At 39.1% G+C, this 22,343-nt stretch overlaps 1 protein-coding gene across 2 annotated transcripts in view; it reads left to right on the forward strand.

The window, feature by feature from the left end:
- The first annotated feature begins 558 nt into the window (after nt 1–558).
- LOC119696199 (regulator of G protein signaling 7 binding protein) overlaps nt 559–22,343 on the forward strand; it is a 35,119-nt gene continuing 13,334 nt past the window's right edge. The window contains exons 1-2 of one of the 2 annotated variants that reach the window (XM_038125903.1): nt 559–1,196; nt 3,879–4,045. In XM_038125903.1, coding sequence (XP_037981831.1) covers nt 1,038–1,196; nt 3,879–4,045 — 326 coding nt within the window. In that variant the 5' untranslated portion in view covers nt 559–1,037. The remainder of the gene's footprint in view (nt 1,197–3,878; nt 4,046–22,343) is intronic. The other variant, XM_038125904.1, reaches the window with a different exon arrangement.

A 22,343-nucleotide genomic window follows, 5' to 3' on the forward strand; every position in this document is an offset into this window, starting at 1 on the left:
TCTTGAACTCTGTCAGGTTTGGTGCTGTGACACTTCCCTGGCAAGCCTGTTTCAGTGTTCACCACCCCCTGGGTGAAAAATTTTCTGATATCCAACCTAAACCTCCCCTGACTTAGCTTCATGCCATTTTCTCAAATCCTGGCACAGATTGTGGGAGTGATGGGATTGAACCTGCCCCTTTGCTTCCCCACACGAGGGTGCTGAAGATCACAATGAGGTCTCCCCTCAGTGTCCTCTTCTCCAGGCTGACCAAACCAATGACCTCAGCTGCTCCTCATAAGGCTTCCCCTCCAGATCCTCCACCATCCTCGTGTTCCTCGCTGGGACGCTAACAGTTGACTAAATTTGGTAAATATTGAGCAGTGAACCAAGTCTTTTTTAAAAAGAAAAGCAACGCCTAAGCACGCCTCTTGAAGACCGCTATCAGCTTCGGCAAACGCGGGGCGGGTGGTGCCCTACGGTCCCGGGCGGCCCCGGGGCGGCTCCCAGCGGGGCCCGGCGCGGCCCGGTCCCTCACGGCGCGGGCGGGTTCGGGGCGCGGCGCTCCCGCCCCGCGGGGGCGGTGCTGCTGATGGCACCGGCCCCTCCGGACCTTCCGCGCCGCTCCCGGCGGGCGCCCGGCCACACGCGGCGGGTCGGGCTTCCCCGCCGGGGCTCCGGGCGGTGCATGGGAGCTCTTCCCCAGCGGGCACGGGCACGGTCGCGGTCGCACTACCCCCGCCGCCTGCGCGAAGGAGGACGGCGGAGCATGCCACCGGCGGGGCGGTTCCGCGGGGACTGACATGCTGCTGAAGGAGGGCAGACGCCAGCCCCTCCGCCTCTCTCCGCGGTAGCGGAGGCGATGCTGCAGGGCGCTCTCCGGGCTCTCCCGCAGCCGCCAGGCTATCGCCCACAGCAGCCGCGCTCGCTGCCGTGAGCGGCGCGGCTCTAGCCCGGCTGAGGCGACGAGAGGCGCGGGCCCGCACCCGTGCCCGGGGCGGCGGCGGGGAAGGCGCTGCCCGCGCCCGCGGGTGGCTCCGCGCGGCGGATGCGTGTGCATGAGCGCTGCATCGAGCGGGCGCAGGAAGCGCCCCCGCTCCGCCGCCTCCATCTTCCAGGGCAGCAGGACGTCGCCGCACGGCCGCGATAGCGAACGCCGGGGCAGCGGCTCCGATAGCGCCTACCAGACCCAGAGAACCCTGGACGACTGTAAGATGGTGGGTACCCCGGGCGGGCTCGCCGTAGTTTTTTACCTTTTCCGAGCTCTCCCGGCGCAGGCAGCGGTGCCGTTCCTCCCGCCACCTTGGCTATTCCCGTCACGTGCAGTTGCACTGCTTTTAAAACCGCAGTCCCCGCCGGGGTGCTGCCCTGCGCCCCAACTCGCCGCGGTTCCAAAGCGGGAGCCGGGAGGTTCGAGGAGACTTGCGGGGAGCCGGCTGCGGGACGGGGAGCGCCTGGACAGTCCTGCGGGGGCAGGAGTCCTCGCCCCAATACACACACAGCAAAGCAGCTGGAGTTGCTTTTTGGTAGATCCGTCCAAATCTGTACCCAGGCTTAGGCGCACTGAACCCTAAATGGATGAATAGTTGCCTCCTGTGAATCACTGCACTACTTGCTGTCTTGTGCAGCAAACGCATGCTTGCCCTAATATCCTCCTAAATAAGGAGACACAGAATTAGAGGCCCTGAAATTCTGTCCCTGATATATATGGTACCTGTTACCAGTCTTCCCAGAGTAGCTAGCTACAGTTGTAAAACCTCAGGTGAAACACCTGCGTCTGTTTTATTTATGGACCGTCACATTCTGGTATGGATTTTTCCTCAGTCGTGTTCAAAATGCTTGGATCCTGACACTTTCCTCCAAATCAGCACCGTATGCCCCCTTTCAGGCTCCTTGAGCTACAGTCGGCCTGACACTGTGCCCCAAAATTTCCCCTCTAGCTAGTGACAGGTGTAGAAAAAAAATTAAGTCACTGCTACTTTTCTGGACAAATCTGTACCTGGCTAAAGCTCTATCCAGTAGCAATGGAGCTGCTACTTCTGTTCTGCTGGATTCTGGCAATTTTTTTCCTCTGGTGCTGAAAAATGTGCTGGCAGATTATCCGCTCTGATGCTTCAAGATTGGGAACAATTCCCAGTGCATGGAGGAACAGAAGCTGCAACAGTAGCTCTATAAATATACCCATCAAGTGGATCTTACTAGGTTCTGCCTGTTTTCTTATTCCCAGCAGCATAATGTGGTTAGTTACAGAGAAGTTTTTAGAATTGACTGATTAGACATAAAATATGTTTTATAGGTGGGTTATCAAATTGCGATAGGATTTGGGAGGTAAAATCAATGTGTTTTTCTTGTTCTGTGTCTCAATTCAGCAACATATGTGTGGTTTTGTTTTCCTGGGCAGTCCTAAGGTGGCTGTTAAAACAAGGGATGAGTCTGTTTAAACAAGGGATGTCGGGTAAGAACTCGCAAAATGGGTCTGGTGCAACCAGTTACCAGTTGCAGGATGCAACACTTTTCTTCCTGTTGCAGAATAATCACACTATGACACAACACAGTACAATTTTTTTTGTCTCCATTGCCTTCATGCATTCTCTTAAGCTACAGAATGATAAGAGTTGAGGACTTGTTTAGCAAATATTGTGCCTAGGGTTTTGTTTGGTGTGTGCTTTTGGGTTTGTTTGGGATCTGGGTGTAGGAGGATGCAGATGTACTGAAATGCACTTGGGTTGACTTGCTGCTCCTGAAGCAGAGGAATCTATTTGCTATTCTTAAAATGAGATTTAAGAAAGCATGGTCAAAACTATTTTTGATACCAGTTCTCAGCTATACAGTTAATTGCAGTGGGATGCATGAATATAATACTGCAGAAGTGACTCGTTTATTTCCCGAGCATGAGAATTCAAGGACTTGACTTTAAAAATTGGCAGCTCTGATTGACTCTAGGTTCTTTTATGTTGGGGTTTGTTGAACTTCTGGTGGTAATGATGACTACAGAATTATGAGCAATTACTCTTGTCTGTTTTTGTATAGTTTGGAAATTGAGGTCAAAACACAGATAAATAAATATTCTGTTCTATTACTCTAATCCTTCCACCCCCGCCACCATGTGGAGCAAATGATCTTATATGCATTCTTTCAGAAGACAGCAAATGCGTCATTTCCTTAAAATATCATTCCATGTACATGATCAGTGGAACTAAACAATAATGATCTTTCATCACGGTGAAATTACCCATTTATCCAATCACATCTGTATGTATCTGCTGGATATTGGATTTCTGTACAGGTTGTAGTGTTTATTTACTCTTTTGTTTCTTTTTCCCACATACACTTTAGAAGCAGTGCTTTCTAAAATTTTAACAGGAAAGTGCCTACTTGGTACATCTTCTCAGTCAGTCAGCTGATGAGTTTTAAGTCAGAAATCTGGGTTGAAGGAAAGTGACAGAACAGAAATCATTACAAAATAAATTAGGAAAATTGCCAATTTAAAAACAAATGCTCCATTCCAGTCCCTGAACATGCTGTTAATCAGGAAGCAGGAAAAGCAAAGGCAGTAATTTCTGGAGATATTTTCGCCTTTCATGATAGCAAAAAATAACCTTATGCTACTAGTAAAGCAGATGTTTTTTTGTCTGCTTAATATTTAATACTAATAACTCAAACACTTTCAGATATTAAAAGCAGAAACACTACTTTCCTGCAGATGGACATTTATAGCTCACAGAAGAAGCAGCTGCCATGGAGGCTCTAGTTGTTTACTGAATCGTATGCTCTTGATCATGTGTCCTGTAAAATTATAGAAGCAGGAACAAGCCCTAGATTAGGCATGTTTTTAAAAAATTAAATTATTTTTACCTATGTAGTTAAAAATTCTCATGCAAATCGTTTTTGTTTTTCAGCTTGTCCAGGAGTTCAATACCCAGGTGGCTCTCTATCGGGAGCTGGTCATTTCTGTTGGGGATGTCTCGCTCACCTGTCCTTCTCTGCATGCAGAATTGCACAAAACTCGAACCCGAGGATGTGAGATGGCCTATCAGGCTCATCAAAAACTAGCAGCAATTTCTGGGTAGGAGGCAACTTATCTTTAATTAAAGCCATATTCATGTGCAAATCTTTGTTAAGTACTACATAATGGAAACTTTCAGGAAAAGCATTAAGTTGTCTTTCTGTTTTAGGCATACAGGTGTATGACTACAAATTTTGTAGAATGTCTGTATCTTTACAATAGTACAATTTTGGATCAAGTCCTGGTCCCCTCACCAAGAACATATCCTTTTGATTTCACTGGACAGTTTTATGTAAGACAAACAGGATTTTCTGCTTATCATTACAGATCAAGGGGGAAGTCATGCCCTTCAAGGGTGAAGTAGCAATAGCTTTCTGTCCAGTCTTTCATTGAGTATACCTAATTGAATAGTTAAGAGGCAGCTAGCTCAGTTCAACTAGAGACTCAACAAAATTAAACCAAAATTAGGTGCAAACTGAGTGACTGGAATACAAAAACTACTCTGAGAATTTGTGTTTACCTTCCACATGTTTTTAAACCTTGTTTGTGCTGAAATAAGAATGAAAGCTTTGCCAGCCTATAATGTTTTAATTTATTTTTTTGGTATTACATTATGTACATTCCTTTCCATGGTGACAGAATGTATTATCACGTACTTGAGACTATGCCTCAGTGCAAGATCAACCAGCATAAATAGCTGTTTCTTAAAAAATGGGAATTCGTGCAGCTAATTCTGTGTGGGTTCTTCACGGTATGGTGACTGGGGCATTTGTATTTATACGTGTACCCCCTGAGTCATGTCTTTCTGATTACACTTTGTCAGAACTTTCTGCATCTGTCTTATCTACCATAAGCTATTTTGCACCCCTAGATAAAAGAAAACACCTTCTTTTTTTGTAGCTCTGCCTAATTCCCATTGAATTTCTTTTCATCACTGTAATAAATGAAGAAATCTGTTATAGGCTTGGTATATAAGGGGAGCCCAAACAAACCAAACAGAAGAGGATACTGGTTGGATATTTCAGTAGAATTGTCACCATTTTCAAGTAAGACTTTGTGCAAAGTCACTTAGGTTGGTTTTGTGACCTCTGATTTGTTCCTTAAACAAAATACATGCTTTTAAAATACTAAAGTCAGTGGGAAATTTTACAAAAACCAGCAATGAATAGACATAGTTTTTTTTAACCAGTACATCGAAAATGTGAAAACAAACAGTAGTGAAATTTATCTTTTTTGCTTTCAGACCTAAAAGAAAAACTAATATGAACCAAAATAATATATTTGAATAGCTGAACCTATTTTGTAACTTTTAAATATTTTTCCCCTGTAAAGAATACAATTGGTACGTGCTCATTTAGAAAGTAGGCGGGTTTTTTAAGCAATCATTTTGCAGCTGGAAGTCTGTCATATACACAAAGATGTCCTGAAGGTTGTGCAATTGCTGCGAGATTGACATTTGGCTAATCTAAAACTGTTTTAAATAACTCTGATAATAGTGTGATAGCCGGAACGACTGCTAGGTGTTAGAAACTCTTTGGAAATTACTGGTTTGGTTTGACACACATTTTACAAGATATGCTTCATATCCCCAGCCTTCTGGAGCTGAGGAAAGCCATATGAGACATTAACTTTTTTGATGTGTTTGTGATGAAAGCTGGAAATGAAGATTTAAAAAGCAAAAATAAATAAAAGGAGAGGAGTAATAAATAGTCTCAGAGATTTAGTCTTTATTTCAGCGAAAAGACTGATGTAGTGCCTATGAAATAGGATCTGAAATTGGAATGATGGGAAGAAAAAGTATCGGGAAGAAAAATGCTTAGGAACAAGAATGCATTAAATCATCCTTAGTATTAAATATTCAGGAGGGTAGTGTGGTGCTCAGAAACCACTGTTATTCAGCATATGGGTTGAAGGCTTACTGAGTTCACTGCTTTAGTTCAAAATGGACAACACTGCACTGGGTAACACGACAAGTTCTGTCTTCCAAGACTTATTGAAGAAAATGTGTTGCTTTTCCACCCAGAAATAATAACATCAAGTAGCTGTTTATGTTACCAGACTGTAACATTTCATGAAGGAACAGTATTCTATTAATTAAGGCCATCAGTAGTGTTCAGTTAGTCTCTAAGTGATCTACCTGAAGTGTTGCACGGCACTCTTACTTTTAAGAACTTGGTGTCAGTGTCTTAAGAGAATACTAAGTTCGTTTATCTTGTTTGTGCTTTTTTCCTTGGAAAATTAACAGACACCTTAATGTTATGCTGTTCCTCTTTGAATACATCGAGATTTCACAGAATCATGGAATTGTTAGGGTTAGAAGGACCTCTGGCAATCATCTGGAGACCGCCTAGTCCAACTCCTGTTGGCACTAGTGCATTTGAGACTCTTAAATACACACCTGACTAGGACAATTAGAAGAATTTCCTTTTGTAATTCACTTGTCCTACAAGACTAAGCAAGGTAACAAAAAGGAAAGATGCAAAGACTTGGAAAGAAACAAACAAAAGCAAATCCTCTAGTGCTAGAGAAGGGAGCTCTGGGAAGAAATCTGGAAATTGTGGGAAGGGAAGGAAATGCTGAAGTGGAGATAATGCATTAGAAACTGAGCAGTATAGAAGTCATGAGGACAAAAAAAAGTGTTTGTCCTGGGTATATCAGTTCTGGAATATTAGGCAGACATCAGAGCAGGACAGTGATGTAATGTGAACAAGAAGAGAAAGCTGCAAGTGTAGCTGTAGGAAAAGGATACACTGATATGCCAACAAAAGCAGATTCAGCTGTAGAATCAGAGGAAGTGAAAGTCTCGCTTATGTTTTTAATAACTGAGAGAAAGACAAAGGAGATGATGAAAAAAAGATCAAGTAGCAAGGAAACATAAAACGTCATAAAGTCCACACTGGATTAGATCATATCACCCCATCTAGCTTAAACCTGACGGCTGCTGGTAGCAGGGATTTCATTAAAAAATAAGCCAAGATAACAAAAAACAGGTTGTGCCTAGAACGACGGCTTCTCTCACTCGCTACCCAGCACTCAGTAAGCAAAGGCTGCATCTGAACAATGTGTATCTGACAAATGTGGTTTCTTTAAATATTAAGGTCTTTTACTCAGAAAATGCTGAGATTGAATAAGGACATCTTCAGACAGTGGTGTATTTAAAAACCTATTTACTAAAAAAATATTACTGAAAAAGGAAGCTTCAAGTTAAGTCTCCAACTTAATAGGGCCTCATAGGTATTACATCCTCTTCTTTATTTGCTCTGATATCTTTTTCTTATAGAAGTAGTGAGATGTTAGCAGAGGGGAATAAAGATTAGAAATAAAAATAATCTTAATTGAAATATTCTAATTCTAATTAATGTTCCTTTAGGAATGCAAGTAAAAGTAAACCCTCCTTTCAGTGTTGATTTTCTCAGGACTTCAGGTCAATTCTTGCTCTTATACTAAAAGTTGTTAGTGATTTTTAATGAGCTGTCTTCTGAAGAAGGTGAGTAAAGTTCAGTCCTTTCCTCACATTTTCTGCTGGATAATGTAGCAGAAATCAAAAATCTATAAGTATTTACATTGTGCATCCATTAGTTGTCATGGTCAAAACTGGAAAAAGTACAGCAACAAGAAAATGATTCAGCATGATTTTTTCCAAAGAAAAAGAAAGGAAAAAATATTTTTAGCAGTAAAAAGATGAGGGAAAAAAGATGCAGATCTCTGTTATGGAAGGGAGTCTGCTTTATAGAATGATAGAGTGGTGATCTGTTAGAGTTCATCAAACAAGGTTTCATCAGCTGGTTTTATAAGTGGAGTCCACTGAGTCTGGGATGTCAACAGAGAGATAACTCAGAACTGTATTTTAAGATACAGGTCTGCACAACTGTGCGCACACTTTTGTAAATGTCCTTACGTATTCTCAAGCACTTGATAGGCTTACATAATGTGTGCACTTGGCACACTGAGACCAGAACTGGCAGTGTCTCTGTGACAGTCTGATATATATGTTGGCAGTAGCTTTTTTTTGCATGAAACAAAACTTGTGTAAGGAGCTCAGGGGTGCATGCATGGCAATGTACATCTGTGTGAGCATAGCTCTGGAAGTGATTTTTATCTGTTTTTTCTGACTGGTGTTGCAAAGTCCAAAATCTAAGGAAGAATAAACCTCTCTCTACACAAGTACACACTGAGGTAGCAATTTTGCAGAAGAGGATCTTGGGGGTTCTGGTGAACATCAGGTCGAACATGAGCCAGTTCTGTGCCCTTGTGCAAAGAGGGCCAGCAGCCTCCTATGCTGCTTTAGGAAATGTTGTGTGAAGGTCGATGGAGTTCATCATTCCTTTCTACTCAGGGCTTTTGAGGCCGTATCTGGAATACTGGGTCCAGCAATGGGTTCCGTAGTAGAAAGGAGGAAGGGACATCCAAATCAGGTCTAATCAACTACCTTAAAGATGGTTAGGTAGCATCCCATATACAAGGCAAGGTTGCTAGACCAGGGATTGTTTAGCTTGGAGAAGAGAAGGCTGGGAGGGGTGTATTATCCATATGCATAAAAACTACCTCCTGGAATAGTGTAAAGAAGACGCAGCCAGACTATTCTCAGTGATATACAGTGATAGGACAGCAGATAAAAATTGAAATACAAAGAAAAATTTATTTAAAATTTTAAACTCCTTTTTCTCCTGTGAGGCAGGTAGAATATTAGAACAGGTGCACTGAGAGATTCTGGAGGCTCTGTCCTTGGAAATATGGAGAATTCAACTGGTCAAGGCCCTTCATAACCCTCTGTAGCTGACACTGCTTTGAGTAGGAGGCTTAGGACAAATTAGTTCTAGGTGTCACTTCCAGCCTCTGATGAAGTCATCATAATCTCCTTGGGAAAATTCAAAGAAAGTTTCCTTATTTGACACTCATGTGCATCTGTTACTTCTATAAAATAACTGTTAATTTTAAGTTCCCCTAAGTTCATGAGAGGTTGAGAAAGTCAGCTAAAAATCACATCCTGATTGCAATCATTTGCACAAAAAGACTATCATAGTCTTGCTTTAAGTTTTTAATTTTATGTAATTTTTACTTTTGTTTTCCTTTGCAGTCTACAGTAGGAATTCTCATGTTTTCAATAAGCACCAAATGATAATTTTCTGAGAGCTAATTAATATTAGATCGTTTCCTAAGTCTGTTTTAAAACATTCTGCTGACACCCAATTGTGGCCAATTTTTTATTGAACTATCTGAATTTTCCCTGAATTTATACTCTACAAAATTATTATCTGCTTTCTTAGGGGCCCAAACAAAAAAGATTGCCTCAAAATATTTTACAAAGTAAGTGAAAAGAAGACTGTAGACCTATAAGTTAATGAAAGCTGTATTAAGATAGGCATAACAGAAATAATTTTAACTCTTTAACTGCATGTGTTAAATAAAGCTCTGCTGGCAGTCAGTATTAGCTGAGCAGAAACAAAGCACAGCAACACTTAGCTCAACAGGGAAGAATTTTTATAATCATGATTCAAAACCAAGTTTATGCCAGCAGTTAGAGCAGCAAACCAGAAGTCTGCCCTAGCTAGATACCGATTGAGCAGCATTCGTGGGCATCTCTGTCCTTCCTAGACATCTTTGCAGTCACTGCCATGGCACTCCTCTCAGTGTATGTATCAGAGGGGTGGAGAGTGATAATGTCGATCATGAGGTTCTGAATCACAGGCACTGCTGGCTGTACCCAGCCTCTGTTGGAGTTGTTAGCATTGTTTCAACTGCAGGTGAAGGTTAAGAAAAAAGGTAAGTGCTTCACAGAGATTGCAGCATGACAAGCAGAATGTGGCCTGATTAAAGTACAGTTAAAGATCAAAAACAATGTTATGATATGTAAGAAAACAAGGGAAGTAGTCAATATTCACTGCAAGAATCAATACTGTTATACATTGTAATACCAGTAGCTTAATACCCTGTGAAGGTTTTGTGATTTCTTGCTAAAATGTTGCAGATGTTTTAAACAGTAACAGCTTAAAGTTGTGACCTTAAAAATCCTGTCAAGTAAAAAATACTGAGATCCTCCACTTCAGAAAACTCTTGGAAATATAAAACATCATTTTGCTCTCACAGGCTACACTAAAAGTATGTCAGTAAGTTGTTTCAATGTGGCATCCTAGAGCTCACAATTCTTACAGTGATTTAATAGTACTTTACTTAGGAAATTGTCCTGATGATTTAACTGTGACTGTCTGAAATGAGTTAAGTCAGGGAGAGCTTTGTCTCCCTTCAAAGAAGAGCTTTTCAGGATTACTAAGCATTCTTATCATATAGTCTCATTGTCCTTCAACTTTGACATTCGGTTTCTGTAAACATTTACTGGAATTTTCTTACATGCTTAAAATTTTCTTGTATTTTTGGGCATATCTGATTCTAGAATCAAATTATTACAGTGTTTATTCCACTTTGTTTGGCATATATTCACTAATTTCTACATCCTGAAGTGATTGCAAATGTAGTACTGTGTATCAGAAACTACACCTATTCCAGTGAATTCAGTCCTATTTTGACTAATGGGAGTTCGTGTGCATGGGAATGGGAATGTTTTGATAAACAAACTCAGATGTGGATGGTTTAATATACCCCTTAAGGACCATGTAGTGCCTGTTAGTGCAGAGGTAGGTATACCATAGCTTACTCCTTTCACAAGAGGGTAAGATGCACATGTATTGTTCTAAATAGATTCCTTGTCAAAAAATTTCTCTGGTTATACAATCCACATGCATCTAAAATGATGGAAAGGGAGAGCAAAAAGATAAAACTATTTTCTGTGAAACTCAGTCAAGGTATGTTTGCGTATTAAGAATAAAATATGTTTACTCAAATTACGTTGCAAGTTGAAAATGGAGTTTAAGTCAGTCACCTCAAGTTCAGAAAGCAAATAATGGAAGAAAAACAAGGTTATTTACTAAGACTAGAATTCTCAAAATAGCTGACCTCTATAGACCAACTTTTTCTTTGTACCTCTGTCTTTGGAGGTGATTTAATAGGTGTTTGGGACTTGAAGATACAAGGTATTAATATCTCCCTTTATAGATCTGTCTTTCATAACTGGAGGCCAGATTTAGTAAAGGGCAAAGAGACCTATAAGTGGATTTACTACTATATTATTTTTCTGTGTTCAGAGCAGCATTCTGAAAATTCTGGTAGTTCTGCATCTGCAGTAACACACCGTAAGTTAATTTTCACAAAGTGGAAGAGCTTATAGCAACCTCCTTAATGATAAACCTCACCAGCAGTCAGAAGGACAACCTTCTTGCTTGACCAGGCTCTGACAAGATTGTTCCCAGAGGTGCTGGCAGAGCATCCTCAGAGCCTGACAGACACTGACAACTTTGGGCGCTTCACAAAACACAGTGGCCCTGCCACTTTCTTTTAGCCAAAGCTGAAGGTGAATCAAACTTAGTTTCTAGACCACTTGCACCTGTGTCCCAGAAAAGGCATGAAAGTGAGAAAAGGGGAAAGTGAGTGCTAAAAGTAGAACAGACATTGTCTTTGTCAGTCAGTTGTTTGCCCCTTTCTTCCATCTGACACTCAAGTAGCACATTCACAGCCCCTTCCAGTGCAGTGCTGCCCCTGCTGAGACACTCCAGGACTGCTGGGTAAGCCAGACAGGTAAGCCAGCCACTGGCATGATGGGGCCCTCTAATAGCAGGGAAGCCATGTCCCAGCCCAGCAGCCAGGGATGCTGCCCGTGCTTGAGGATCACCACAAAGAGCAGTATTCTCCCCAGGAAACATAAAGCCACATTGCTTTTCGTCTATGCCGTGACTTGAAGCTGTGAGGTAGTTGTGGAGAATTAGGGGGCACATTGCCATCGTCTAACCCAGTGGAAAGGGTATTTTGCGTGAGGAAGCAAAATGATGTTGCGGTCTGCTCTGTACTTGGGCTTCAAGCAGTGCCATTGCAGGTAAACACTGAAAACCATTACTGAACTTCTTTTGTGGTATTCTAATCCTTGCTCCCATTTTTTTTTTTCTATGTTTTAAGCAGATAAAACACATAAAGACACAGGGAAACAGAGAATCAGAACTCAGGTAAAGGCTGACTATTCTTCAGTATTTTATATCTTCAACCTGACAAACTGTAAATTCTTCTGCACAGGACCTTGGCGGAGGATCAGAGTATCCTGCAGGTTTAAGGTGGTTTACCTTCCATTTTGACATGCCCTCTGCATTCATCACTCTCATTGCAGGGATTTCCCCTTTTCCTGGAAAGAAATACCAAAAACTAAGATATGACTGTAATTTAAGTCCTTCAGTGGACTGTTCTCTGCTATGCATGAGCAGCATTCCACTACAGTTAGATTTTAGAAGGGTTGTTTCTCAAGCTCTAACTAATTATGAATGGAGTATTCGAGTTATAGGTAAGACTATCTGTAGCAATGATTGAAATAACGAACCAGTTTCACTTTCCTATTCTGAGGTATACAAACTTTTACATGAGAAATTTAAGAGAAGGAAAACAACATACATTATCAAAGAGATTTGAGGACTGAATAACATTGGCTGGCAGGGTCTCTTTAGAAATGCTGCAGAATCAGAGCTGACCTTTTGCAGAAAATTTGGTTTCTCTGCCAGCAGTCTCTAACTTTGTGCCCTTCTCTTGCCCCATTTTGTCCTTTCAGAAGATCTGCTCTCATTGTTGAATGTAAAAAGCTTTTCACACCTTTACTTTGCAAGTGATTTTCTCAGGGAGTAATCAGCCAGTGGATCCAGCAGTTGGGTACATCTCTAGAAACAGGAACTATGGGGATTTTGCAAAGCCCACATAACTTAAGTGTGGACTCTATTTTGACAGTTGCTGTTATCTCCACTTTGGATTTTCTCATGCACCTTTCACCTTTGTCATCGCGTTTTTTCAGTGTTTTTGTTTCTTGCTTTTTTTCCTCATAGCCTGTCTCCAAATAGTAATGAAATGAACATCTGATGTGCTACTGTCACATTAACTACTTGGGAACTCCTCATGGGAGTCTTGAATGTACATAGAACAAGTCCCCTGGAATCCAGTGATCTTTAGATCTATGGCATTACTGTAGTAAACAAGGCTAACAAAAATAATAAATTTTTCAAACTCCTATGTTTTGGGAAAAGTCTGGAAAATCTCATTCAACCTCTGACTGATGTTTCAGAAGAATCACTTATTAAATAGGTGCACCAGTACTTACTATCTCTGAAAAATACTTATAATTTTACAGCATATTTGTGTCTTTCAAGAAAAAGCATTGTTTTTAAATCATCTGTTTTATTATTACTATAGTGCTTTCTAAATAACGCATGTAGATTTTTATCATTGTTTTCATAATTAATTTCTTTTGAAATTGATTTTTAAATGTCAATTTGCTGGAATTTTGAGCCCTAACATGTAAAAGCACATAGCAACTCCTGTTGCTATGTCTTGTCATGTCATGTCACAAATGGAATCAGTTAACAAGCTCTTCTTGAGCAAAAACCAGAGTGTAACTAATTTATGTCAGTAAATAGTGCTTCACAAGGGGATCTAGAGACTAAGTTTTAGAGGGTATTTGAAGAGAGAAGTTTAGCTAATTATGAGACTTTCAAGTTATGCTAATTTCTATGCCCACAAAAGTTAGAGGTACCAGAGAAGCCTGTGTGGTTCAAAATTAATGTTAGGCCAATCCAAAAAAAATTTTTCTTTGCAGTATTTCTGAAAAAAATAATATACACTTCACACCTGTCTTCACAGACGTAAATGAAAGTTGCACTTGTGCTTATCTGTAACCATGATGGCCAAGAGGAGTGCCTTTGTTGTCCCCATTAGGCCCACTGCTTTGAGCCCTCTTTCAATAGTGTATTTCAGTATTTTTCTTCTGTAGGTTTCTAACGAAACACAGCTAAAGCTAAGAATTTAGTGATGAATTTTAAGTGCTTTTTTCCTGATAATTTTTCTAGATACTGCTCGACTAAGAAATCCCACATGGCTGCTATTTTAGGTGATAGACACTTTGCCTATTTTCATTCTGTTTAGCTTGGCTTAATATTGTTCTCAGAAATTACTTCTGATTCTCATTGAATCTTATAAAGCCGGACTACGTTGACAATATATCTTAAGAAAAGTGAAAACATGAGATAGTGCAGTTATGCATTAGAAAGGCTTCAGCATGAGCTCTTAGATTTCCACATATACAGGGATTTTGCTTCTGATTTCTTGCCTCTTTTTTTGTAAGTCTTGGAATGAGAATTGCCAGTTAATGGAAATGCTTTTACTAATGTTCAGTATTTCTCAACATTCTGGAACACTGCTCTTTAGTTAGAAAGGAACCATTTTGATTCTCTGGCCCTCACTGAAATCAGCCAACGACGTTGCCAAGTTAATTGTGCGGGGCCATGCAGTTAAGAGCATGTCCTTCTCATAACCCATGTTTGATCAAGCTCTTTGAAGTGCTGCACTTCCTGCTTAGTCAACTAAGAAAAAACTTCACACTTACTGTGAGCTGCATGATGCATGGAGGCTTGCTCTAGTCAGAGTACCAAACAGTAGCTACTCTTAACAGCATCGTCAGTACCTTGCAAGATCAGTCTCCAGCCGTGGGAGATACCAGTTCTGTCAGGCTTCCACTGGAAAAATTCCAGCCAGTTTCAACAAGGTATACAAAATCTGTTGTAATTTTTCTAATTGCTTTATCACTCTGTTTCTGAACAATTAATTAAATAATTGAATCTGGTCATTAAGATCTCATCTTGACACAGCATTAAATGAAACATTCCTTAATTTAGAATCCTTCCAGTATTACCAGTTAAATGCTGTTTAAATTCATGCTTTAAAGTTAAAAAATATGCTGAAGTGTTGGCTGTTATTGAATACAATTTTCTACCTGATGGGAATTTATAGATCTGCATTTACATTTTCCATATAATTTTTAACTATCAGAGAAATAATATATTGAATTATTTGTACATTAACATAGGAGGTCTTCTTTTCTCTTATATTCCATTTTTTATCTTGCTGTCCTTATCTTTCATAAGAATGCTTCCATCATGAACATTTCCTGGCAGCAGAATTCAAATACAGGCATATTAAATTCTGTGCTCAAAGTTGTTGAAGAAACTGTTTTCCCATTTCAGAAGAAAACAAGTTTGCATTTATTGTGTGAGCAAAGAGAAGCTGACACTTCATATCTCTGTCTATCACGGCAAGACAGATCATTGCAAATGTTCTGCTGGTAACCTTGGCAGCATGGCAAATGTTTGAGTGGCAAAATACTTTAAAGTGCCATGTTTATACAGCAGCTTCCAATTATTTCCAACAGTTCAGGAGTTGTTATTGTGATGAAACAGCACTATCCACCCATATGTGTTTACAAGCCCTCCCCAAAAAAAAACCCCAGCAATAACAAAGCAGTGTTTGGTACTTGGGAATATTATGACAACTGCAATCACAATATGTAAGACTGGGTACAGGGTGAGGCTGTGTGCTGAAGAAGTAGTCCCTTCATGCAGAGTGAAGAGTCCTGGTGCACCAAAGCTGTGGACATTCTGAAGTCTGGGCATATAATTTAGCTGCAGAGCTACCCAAAGTAGTGTGTGTACAGCATTTTGCAATTCATTTTGCATCATTCAAGACTCAGAAACAAGCAGTATGTCTATGCAGCTGCTAATATACAATCCTGAATTCCTAAGGAAGACTTCATGGAGAAATCCTTGTTTCCCAAGCAGAAAAAAGGGCTTTTCAAAGAAAGGAAAAAACAAAATTACCACCAGATCACAAAGTCAAGTGGAGACCAAAGCAGGATTAAAAATCTGAAGTGAAAAAAATTGCAAAATTCTTTTTGCTAGAATACTGCTTCCTGAACACATTTTTTCAACAGATGGTTTTAAAAATTTCTTTCTCCATATATGAATTTCAATTCAGGAAGCTAATCTCTTTCTTTTTTGCTTCTATTTCCTTCTGGTTTTTTTTTCTTTTTTTGACACATTCAAGTTTTCTCAGTCTCTCAGCTGTGATTTCTAACTACTCTTACAGATTTGATATATGAATATCTGGTGGAGCTGTGTGAGATTCTAATACTGATTCTATAACACAATTTCTTTTTCACTTGGAATCCTTCTGTATGGAGGTATTTGAACCTTCATTTTCTTAAAAAAAAGATAAAAATGCTCTGAGCTATAAGCATGACATATTCAAGACACTCCTTAGAAGCATTTGATACATATAAAACCCCAAACACTACCTAATTTTGAGCAACCTTGTAATATCTACTGGATGCGCTGTTTTCCTTCCAGTTTAGAATTGTAGCAGTCACAGTATTGGTGTATTTGACCAACAGACAGAAAAAAAAGGATTATGAAAATGTATAGATTTTTTCAATAATTGTTAATGCAATATAGCTCGTATCCAAATCACAGTGAAACTTAAAGAACATCTTCAGTTTAAATAGTTAATTAGGTAGTTTGTAATATTTTTGAGGAAAAGCAAATACGTTGTTCCTTGCCTCTTCTCATTTTAACAAATCTTCACAACCATTCTGGTTTTCTCATTTTGAAATATGGAAAACCAGAAATCTGAGTTACAAACTGATACCAGGTATCCAGATTACTCTAATGCTTTATGGAATGCCTTTTGGAAAATAATATATTGAAATTTATGTTCAAAGAAAGTACTAACCACAGAAATAAAATGGAAAAAGGAAGTGTCACAAATCTGAGGAATCATCTGGTTTAGTGTCCTGAGAATGGTCAACAGCAGATGGCATCACTTGCCTGCAGCAGAGTTCCTTCTAAATCCAGTACGTTTCTAGCTCATTGTGACCTAGATCCTACAGCATCAAATACCTGAAGCATCTAACTCTCCTTCAGGCTCTCTGGAAAGTTTGATCCTATTTGTCCACACAGATCAGAACGACTTTCATAAATGACCTCACATCAGATACTAGTTTTCATAAAATTCTGAACAACTATTAATCAAAGGAACTGGATGGGAATGTAGCTATGAATCCGTATATATTTTGCAGACTTTTGAAAGATGGAGTTTATAAATCATTCATTAACAAATAGTGAGTGATTAAGAGACATTTTAAATAACACAGAAGCTTAACTAAAGTCAAAGGGCAAATCCACAGGCAGCATGACTATCAGCTGCCTGCAGGGAATTTAGAAGAGGCCGGGCTTGAGCTGTTGAATGGCACAAAGTTATCTGTGCTTTCTCTACATTTTTATCAAATTCATTTGAGAACAACTTGTTGATGCTGACAAGGCAGTGTTCTGAATAGGAATTTCTTAGATAAACTTACGAGTTATTGCATATACAGCTAATGTCACTGTCTCCTTCTTGGTTAGCACAGATCTTTTCTGGAAGGTCCATGTAATGGTTTTGATTTAACTGTTCTTTGGTATCATATAATTGGAGGCTGTGAGATTTTTTTTGTTCTGCTGAGGCTAAAGCTAAGAAGGCTGACTTGAGAGCTCACTCAAAGTTTTTTTTTCATCCAACTGGACACCACCTTCTCAACAGGTCGTCTGATAACCTGCAGGCCCTGTTCAGCTCATATTTGACCAGTGCAGAAGTCTCCTGGATTTTTCTAAAGTAGAAGTAAGGGTCAAACAGCTGAAGCGAGGAACAATGGTGTTAGGGTGTTGTGGTCAAGCCCTGCATTTTGAGCTTTTTTTTTAATTTTATGAGAACTCAAAAGTGTAATTGTGAAGACATACATGCAATTTCATTTGGAATTCTGAGTACTTAAAAATATCCTGCCGGTGATTTTAAGCTTAGCTTAGCTTATCTTATTTTGAGACAACAGCCAAACTCACACATGATTGCTTGCTCACTCACTCCTCAGCAGAATATGAGGAGAAGGCAGGAGGAACAGGAATGAGAAAGGTTAGGTGGAAATAAAGATAGGGACATCAACTGTCTGTAGAGCAGGATTGACTTGGGAAATATTACCCTAATTTATTGCTAATTAAAATTAAAATAATTACTAATTTAAGCAGTGGGAAGATAAAAGAAACATCAAGCTAGCACTTTTCTGCCTCGCTTCCACGCTAAACTTCACTCCAGACTCCTCTACCCACCCCCACCCTCCTGAGCAGTGTAGGTGGGATGGGAATATGAGGTTACAGTCCATAACCAATCTGCTTTGTTTCTCCTTCCTCTTCACACATCTCCTCAGCTGTAGTGTGGGCTTCTCCACAGGCAGCAGTCCTGTCAGGAAAATCTGCTCTAGCATAGGTTCTCCACAGGTGGCAGTTCCTTCAGGAACATCCATCTGCTCTGGTGTGCTCCGTGGGCTGCAGGGAAGATCTGCTCTGCCATGGAGAGCTTCCTCCTTTCTCTTACCCTGATAGTCCCTCTCTTGTTTCTTACTCCTTTTTTTCCCTCACTCCTTCTCCCTGTGGCTGTTTCTGCCCTTTTTGAAAATAAGGTTTTTGCTCAGCAGATAGGTTCAGCTTTGTCTTGTTAAGGATCCCTTGCAGTGCAGAGGTGTAGGAACTGGCTGTCTCCAGCACAGGGAAGACCCTCACCCCTCCCACAAAGAGCACCCTATTGTCACCATCACTACCAAAACCTTGTGGCTGCATCCAACACATTTAGAATTACCTAGAGTGGAGTTTACATGAAATCTCTTGTTTCAGTGCTGTTACTCATGTGCTGAGCGATTTATGATTGGGTTTGTCCTCTAGTGGACTAGTTTGGATAGTGCTCTGGTAATTTACCTATTGCCCTTGCTTGAGTTAGTTCAGCCATTGAAACTGACTTGTGAGGGAAGAAGTCTAGAAAATTCTGGTCTGTGATTCTGATAATTTCAAGCCCTCTTTTTTTTTTTTTTTCTTTTTTGTTTTTAATGTATCTAAATTGTTCTAGCATGGAAATATCTAAAATGTTATCAACCTGGGAGGTAGCAATGTCTACACTATGAGCCACTGCATTGTGGTTTTGTTCTGCTGGTTCTATCATATACTCAGATTGACTCCATGAGCCTTATCAGAGTTACTGGAGATTTACACTATTCTAACCAAACTAAACCTGATCATGTCTTCTGTTGCTGTGAGCACTGTTGTAACTGCTCCAAAACAACAATCTGATTTAATAAGAACAGCACTGCAGTCATTTAGGGGTCTGCTACGAAGAACAAGCCCTACTTTTTTCCAGGCTGGACTGGGTGGGGAATAGAAATTGTATCACAGTATTGCGTAAATAGAGAACAACAAACCAACACATGGCACTGAAGCTGACAGCAGTTTGTGTACTTTTTTTTAATTGTTTAGAGGAAAACACTATTGTTGGACAATTTCTCTACCTATATTCAAAATGAATTCACCAGTCTTTTGTTGCCTTCAAAGATGTATGGTTGCATGATAAAGATATAAGCAATCTGTTTCAGATACAAAAGCGGGGGCAGGTTTAGTAGGCTGTTGAACCTGAGCCATAATCACAGGGGCTTCTGGTACTTGGTATATAAGGGGATTAAGTGTTTCTCCTCTGCAATATTTGTCACACTTTGTATCCAAACAGAAGCACCATGTGTCTGAGGTAAGTTTTGGTTTTCCTCTTTTTCATTCTACTTCTTTGTATTTCTAAACTACAGTGTTTCAGACACTAACTTAAAATACAGTCTACAGGGTAATATTTGTGGACAGTAATTTTTCACAACTCATCAAGCCAACTTACATTATTTTTCAAGGGAAGTACATATATAGAGCATAAGACAGAATTTGATGATTTAATTTTCACTTCTGGCTGGACAAATGTTACGTTTATTTTCCTTTATCTTTGAAGACTGACAAACTTCATTATATGTCTAGATAGTTTTTTTGGCTTACAGTATTTTGGAACTATTAATACTTTTATTTGGAGTTAAGCACATAATTTGTCAAAGCAATGCTTTTACAAAAAGGATTACCAAACCCTTCAGATGTCTTAGGTACTCCTTTAACCAGAGATAGTACATGTCTATATTTTTTTATGTTGTTGATACTTAAAGTAAAATGCTGTTCTGTTGTAAATGTGTGACTAAAAGTCTTAAGTTAAATTGAGAGTTAGACCATAATAATTTTTCAGTTTTAGTAGTCTTATGTTTTTTCTTAATTTCATTTAAATTTCACTAATTTCAGTGCAACTGTGAATTTTGGGCACCTGTGGGAATTCTGGAAAATCTCAAGGTGTTTCTCAATTGTAACCAATATTTTGGCAGTACAATAAAATCATCTGTCAGCTATTTTTGAGGGAAGATATTTTTTAATGAACCTTTACTCTTTTCCTTTGTATTTAGGGAGGAGCATTTTAATATTTTCTCTTTTTTTGTATTTTAAAATAAATACAAAATAGCTTTAGTTACCTCTCTTAATGATACTGGGTAGTGTATGGTTGGTGTAAGAGCTCCCTCTATAGGTTTTATTTTAAATCTCAGCTTAGGAAAATAAAAAGGAAAGGAAATGCCACTTATTGTCAGTGCTTTATAAAAATATTCAGTTGAACAACATTACATGATTTTTAAACAGTAGGATTTTATGGAAAGAATACCATTGATTTTACCAATGGTTAAAGCATGAGAATGTAATAATTTATTACAGATTTTATAGACTATTTATTACAGATTTTATAGACTTACTTTTGTTTTTACCAAAAAAATTGCACTTTTAATAGCAGCCTGATAAACTGCATAACTTAAGCTGCTGTTTTATGTAGGAGCAACACAGCATTTTCACTTTTATAACTACATTTTATACCATCAACAATGAGTTGCTGGTCTGTGTCTCATGGGCAGGTGCTCAGTGCTGTGCTGGCTCTCATATATCTAGTTGCACATAACTTATTAAATAGCTCTGTTGCAAACACAGTTTAGCACGGCATTGTATAAGATCGTGTTATATGAGGTTTCACTTGAATAACTTAAGTGATGTTCATAAAAAAATGAGCTGGACTAACTGAACAGCTGAGAGAGAGAATATTAGAAGTTTGCATGAACTTTCCTTTGTATATAAATGTTGATTTGTTATATAACTAATAAATAATATTTAATAATAGTTAGTAATAAATGTATCGTAACCAGCATTCTGAAATTTATGTCTGTACTAGTCCCCTATCAGCATTTCTCATGGCATGGCATTGTACACACAGAAATAGAAAAATTGATAATACTTGAAAAGGAAATATTAAGCCCTGTACACAGAATTCAGGGATTATAAAATAAATCTTTGTGGGCATTCATATCAGAGCATTTGGCTTTCAGAGATGAAAATGAGGCCTATATACATACATAGAAGCAAATTGTTTGGTTGCAAACTAATGGAATTGTTGTGGTCATTATAACAACTAAACACTAAATAGTTTGAGACAATTAGTGAGGGTACTGGGCTGGAAATGATTCTCATTGTATAATATTTTCTTGGATATCACTGCTGTTACTCTGGATTTGCAAGTGAGAGAAGAATTTTGCCCATAGTCCAGTTAGAAATGTTCTATATTCTTGAGAAAACAAGAATGGGTCAGAACATGCATATATTATTGATGTTTCTAGTTCTTAATCTCATGCTGTTCATAAATAGAGTTTGCAAAAAAAAAAGTACTAGATTCATGACAGCAAAAAAAGTCAATTAAAATGTCTATTACTATGCTTTTTTATACTCTTCCAACTTATTTGTAAATAGGAAGCCCCTAATAAATCTGAATTGGCTCATGAGTCAAGCATCTTATTTATAATTGCTGCCTTCCCAGTCTTGACAATTAAAAATTCTGTCACTAAGAGCAATAATGTTTTAAAGAAAAGTTTTCACCATTTTTGCTTTATAGGAATTTAATAGCTGCATAAGCTGTTTCCTTACACCTGTGAGCAGACCCTGAAATCTTTTTGTCAGTGACAACTAGAAAGGAACATAGTAAATTATAAATAAACATATGCAAACTATGTTCCTGTAGTAGCTATGATTTCTGAGAGGGTCTGAGGACTAAGAGGGTCTTTCTAACTATCTGAAATAGTGCAGAGAAAAATAAAACAGCCATGTTTATGTTTTATCTAAATCTGCTACAAGGAAATTACCTTGTCACAATGTAGTGTCTATTTCTCTTAGGGACAGACTTGTACTTAAATAATTCTAGTTTTCAGGAGAGCTAGATAGATTCATTCTTTTCTTGCATGAGAAAGAGGAGTAGAACTGTATCTCCCAATCAAAAGAGCTGTCATCATTGGGCAGAAAAAGGTAATCATTACTATTTCTCGTGGCTTAAATTTTTTGCAGGTCCTACTTTGTACAAGAACATGTATGGGCAAATCCCCTTCAGGTGGAATAGACAAGTCAATGGCTTCAGGGAGAAGAAGCCTTGGTCAGAGAGAAGTGTTCAGACATCTGAAGGAAACTTAAGCAGAAAATGAATAGGCCTGTGTGTC

Source organism: Motacilla alba, chromosome Z (assembly GCF_015832195.1).
Source record: "Motacilla alba alba isolate MOTALB_02 chromosome Z, Motacilla_alba_V1.0_pri, whole genome shotgun sequence".
NCBI lineage: Eukaryota > Metazoa > Chordata > Aves > Passeriformes > Motacillidae > Motacilla > Motacilla alba.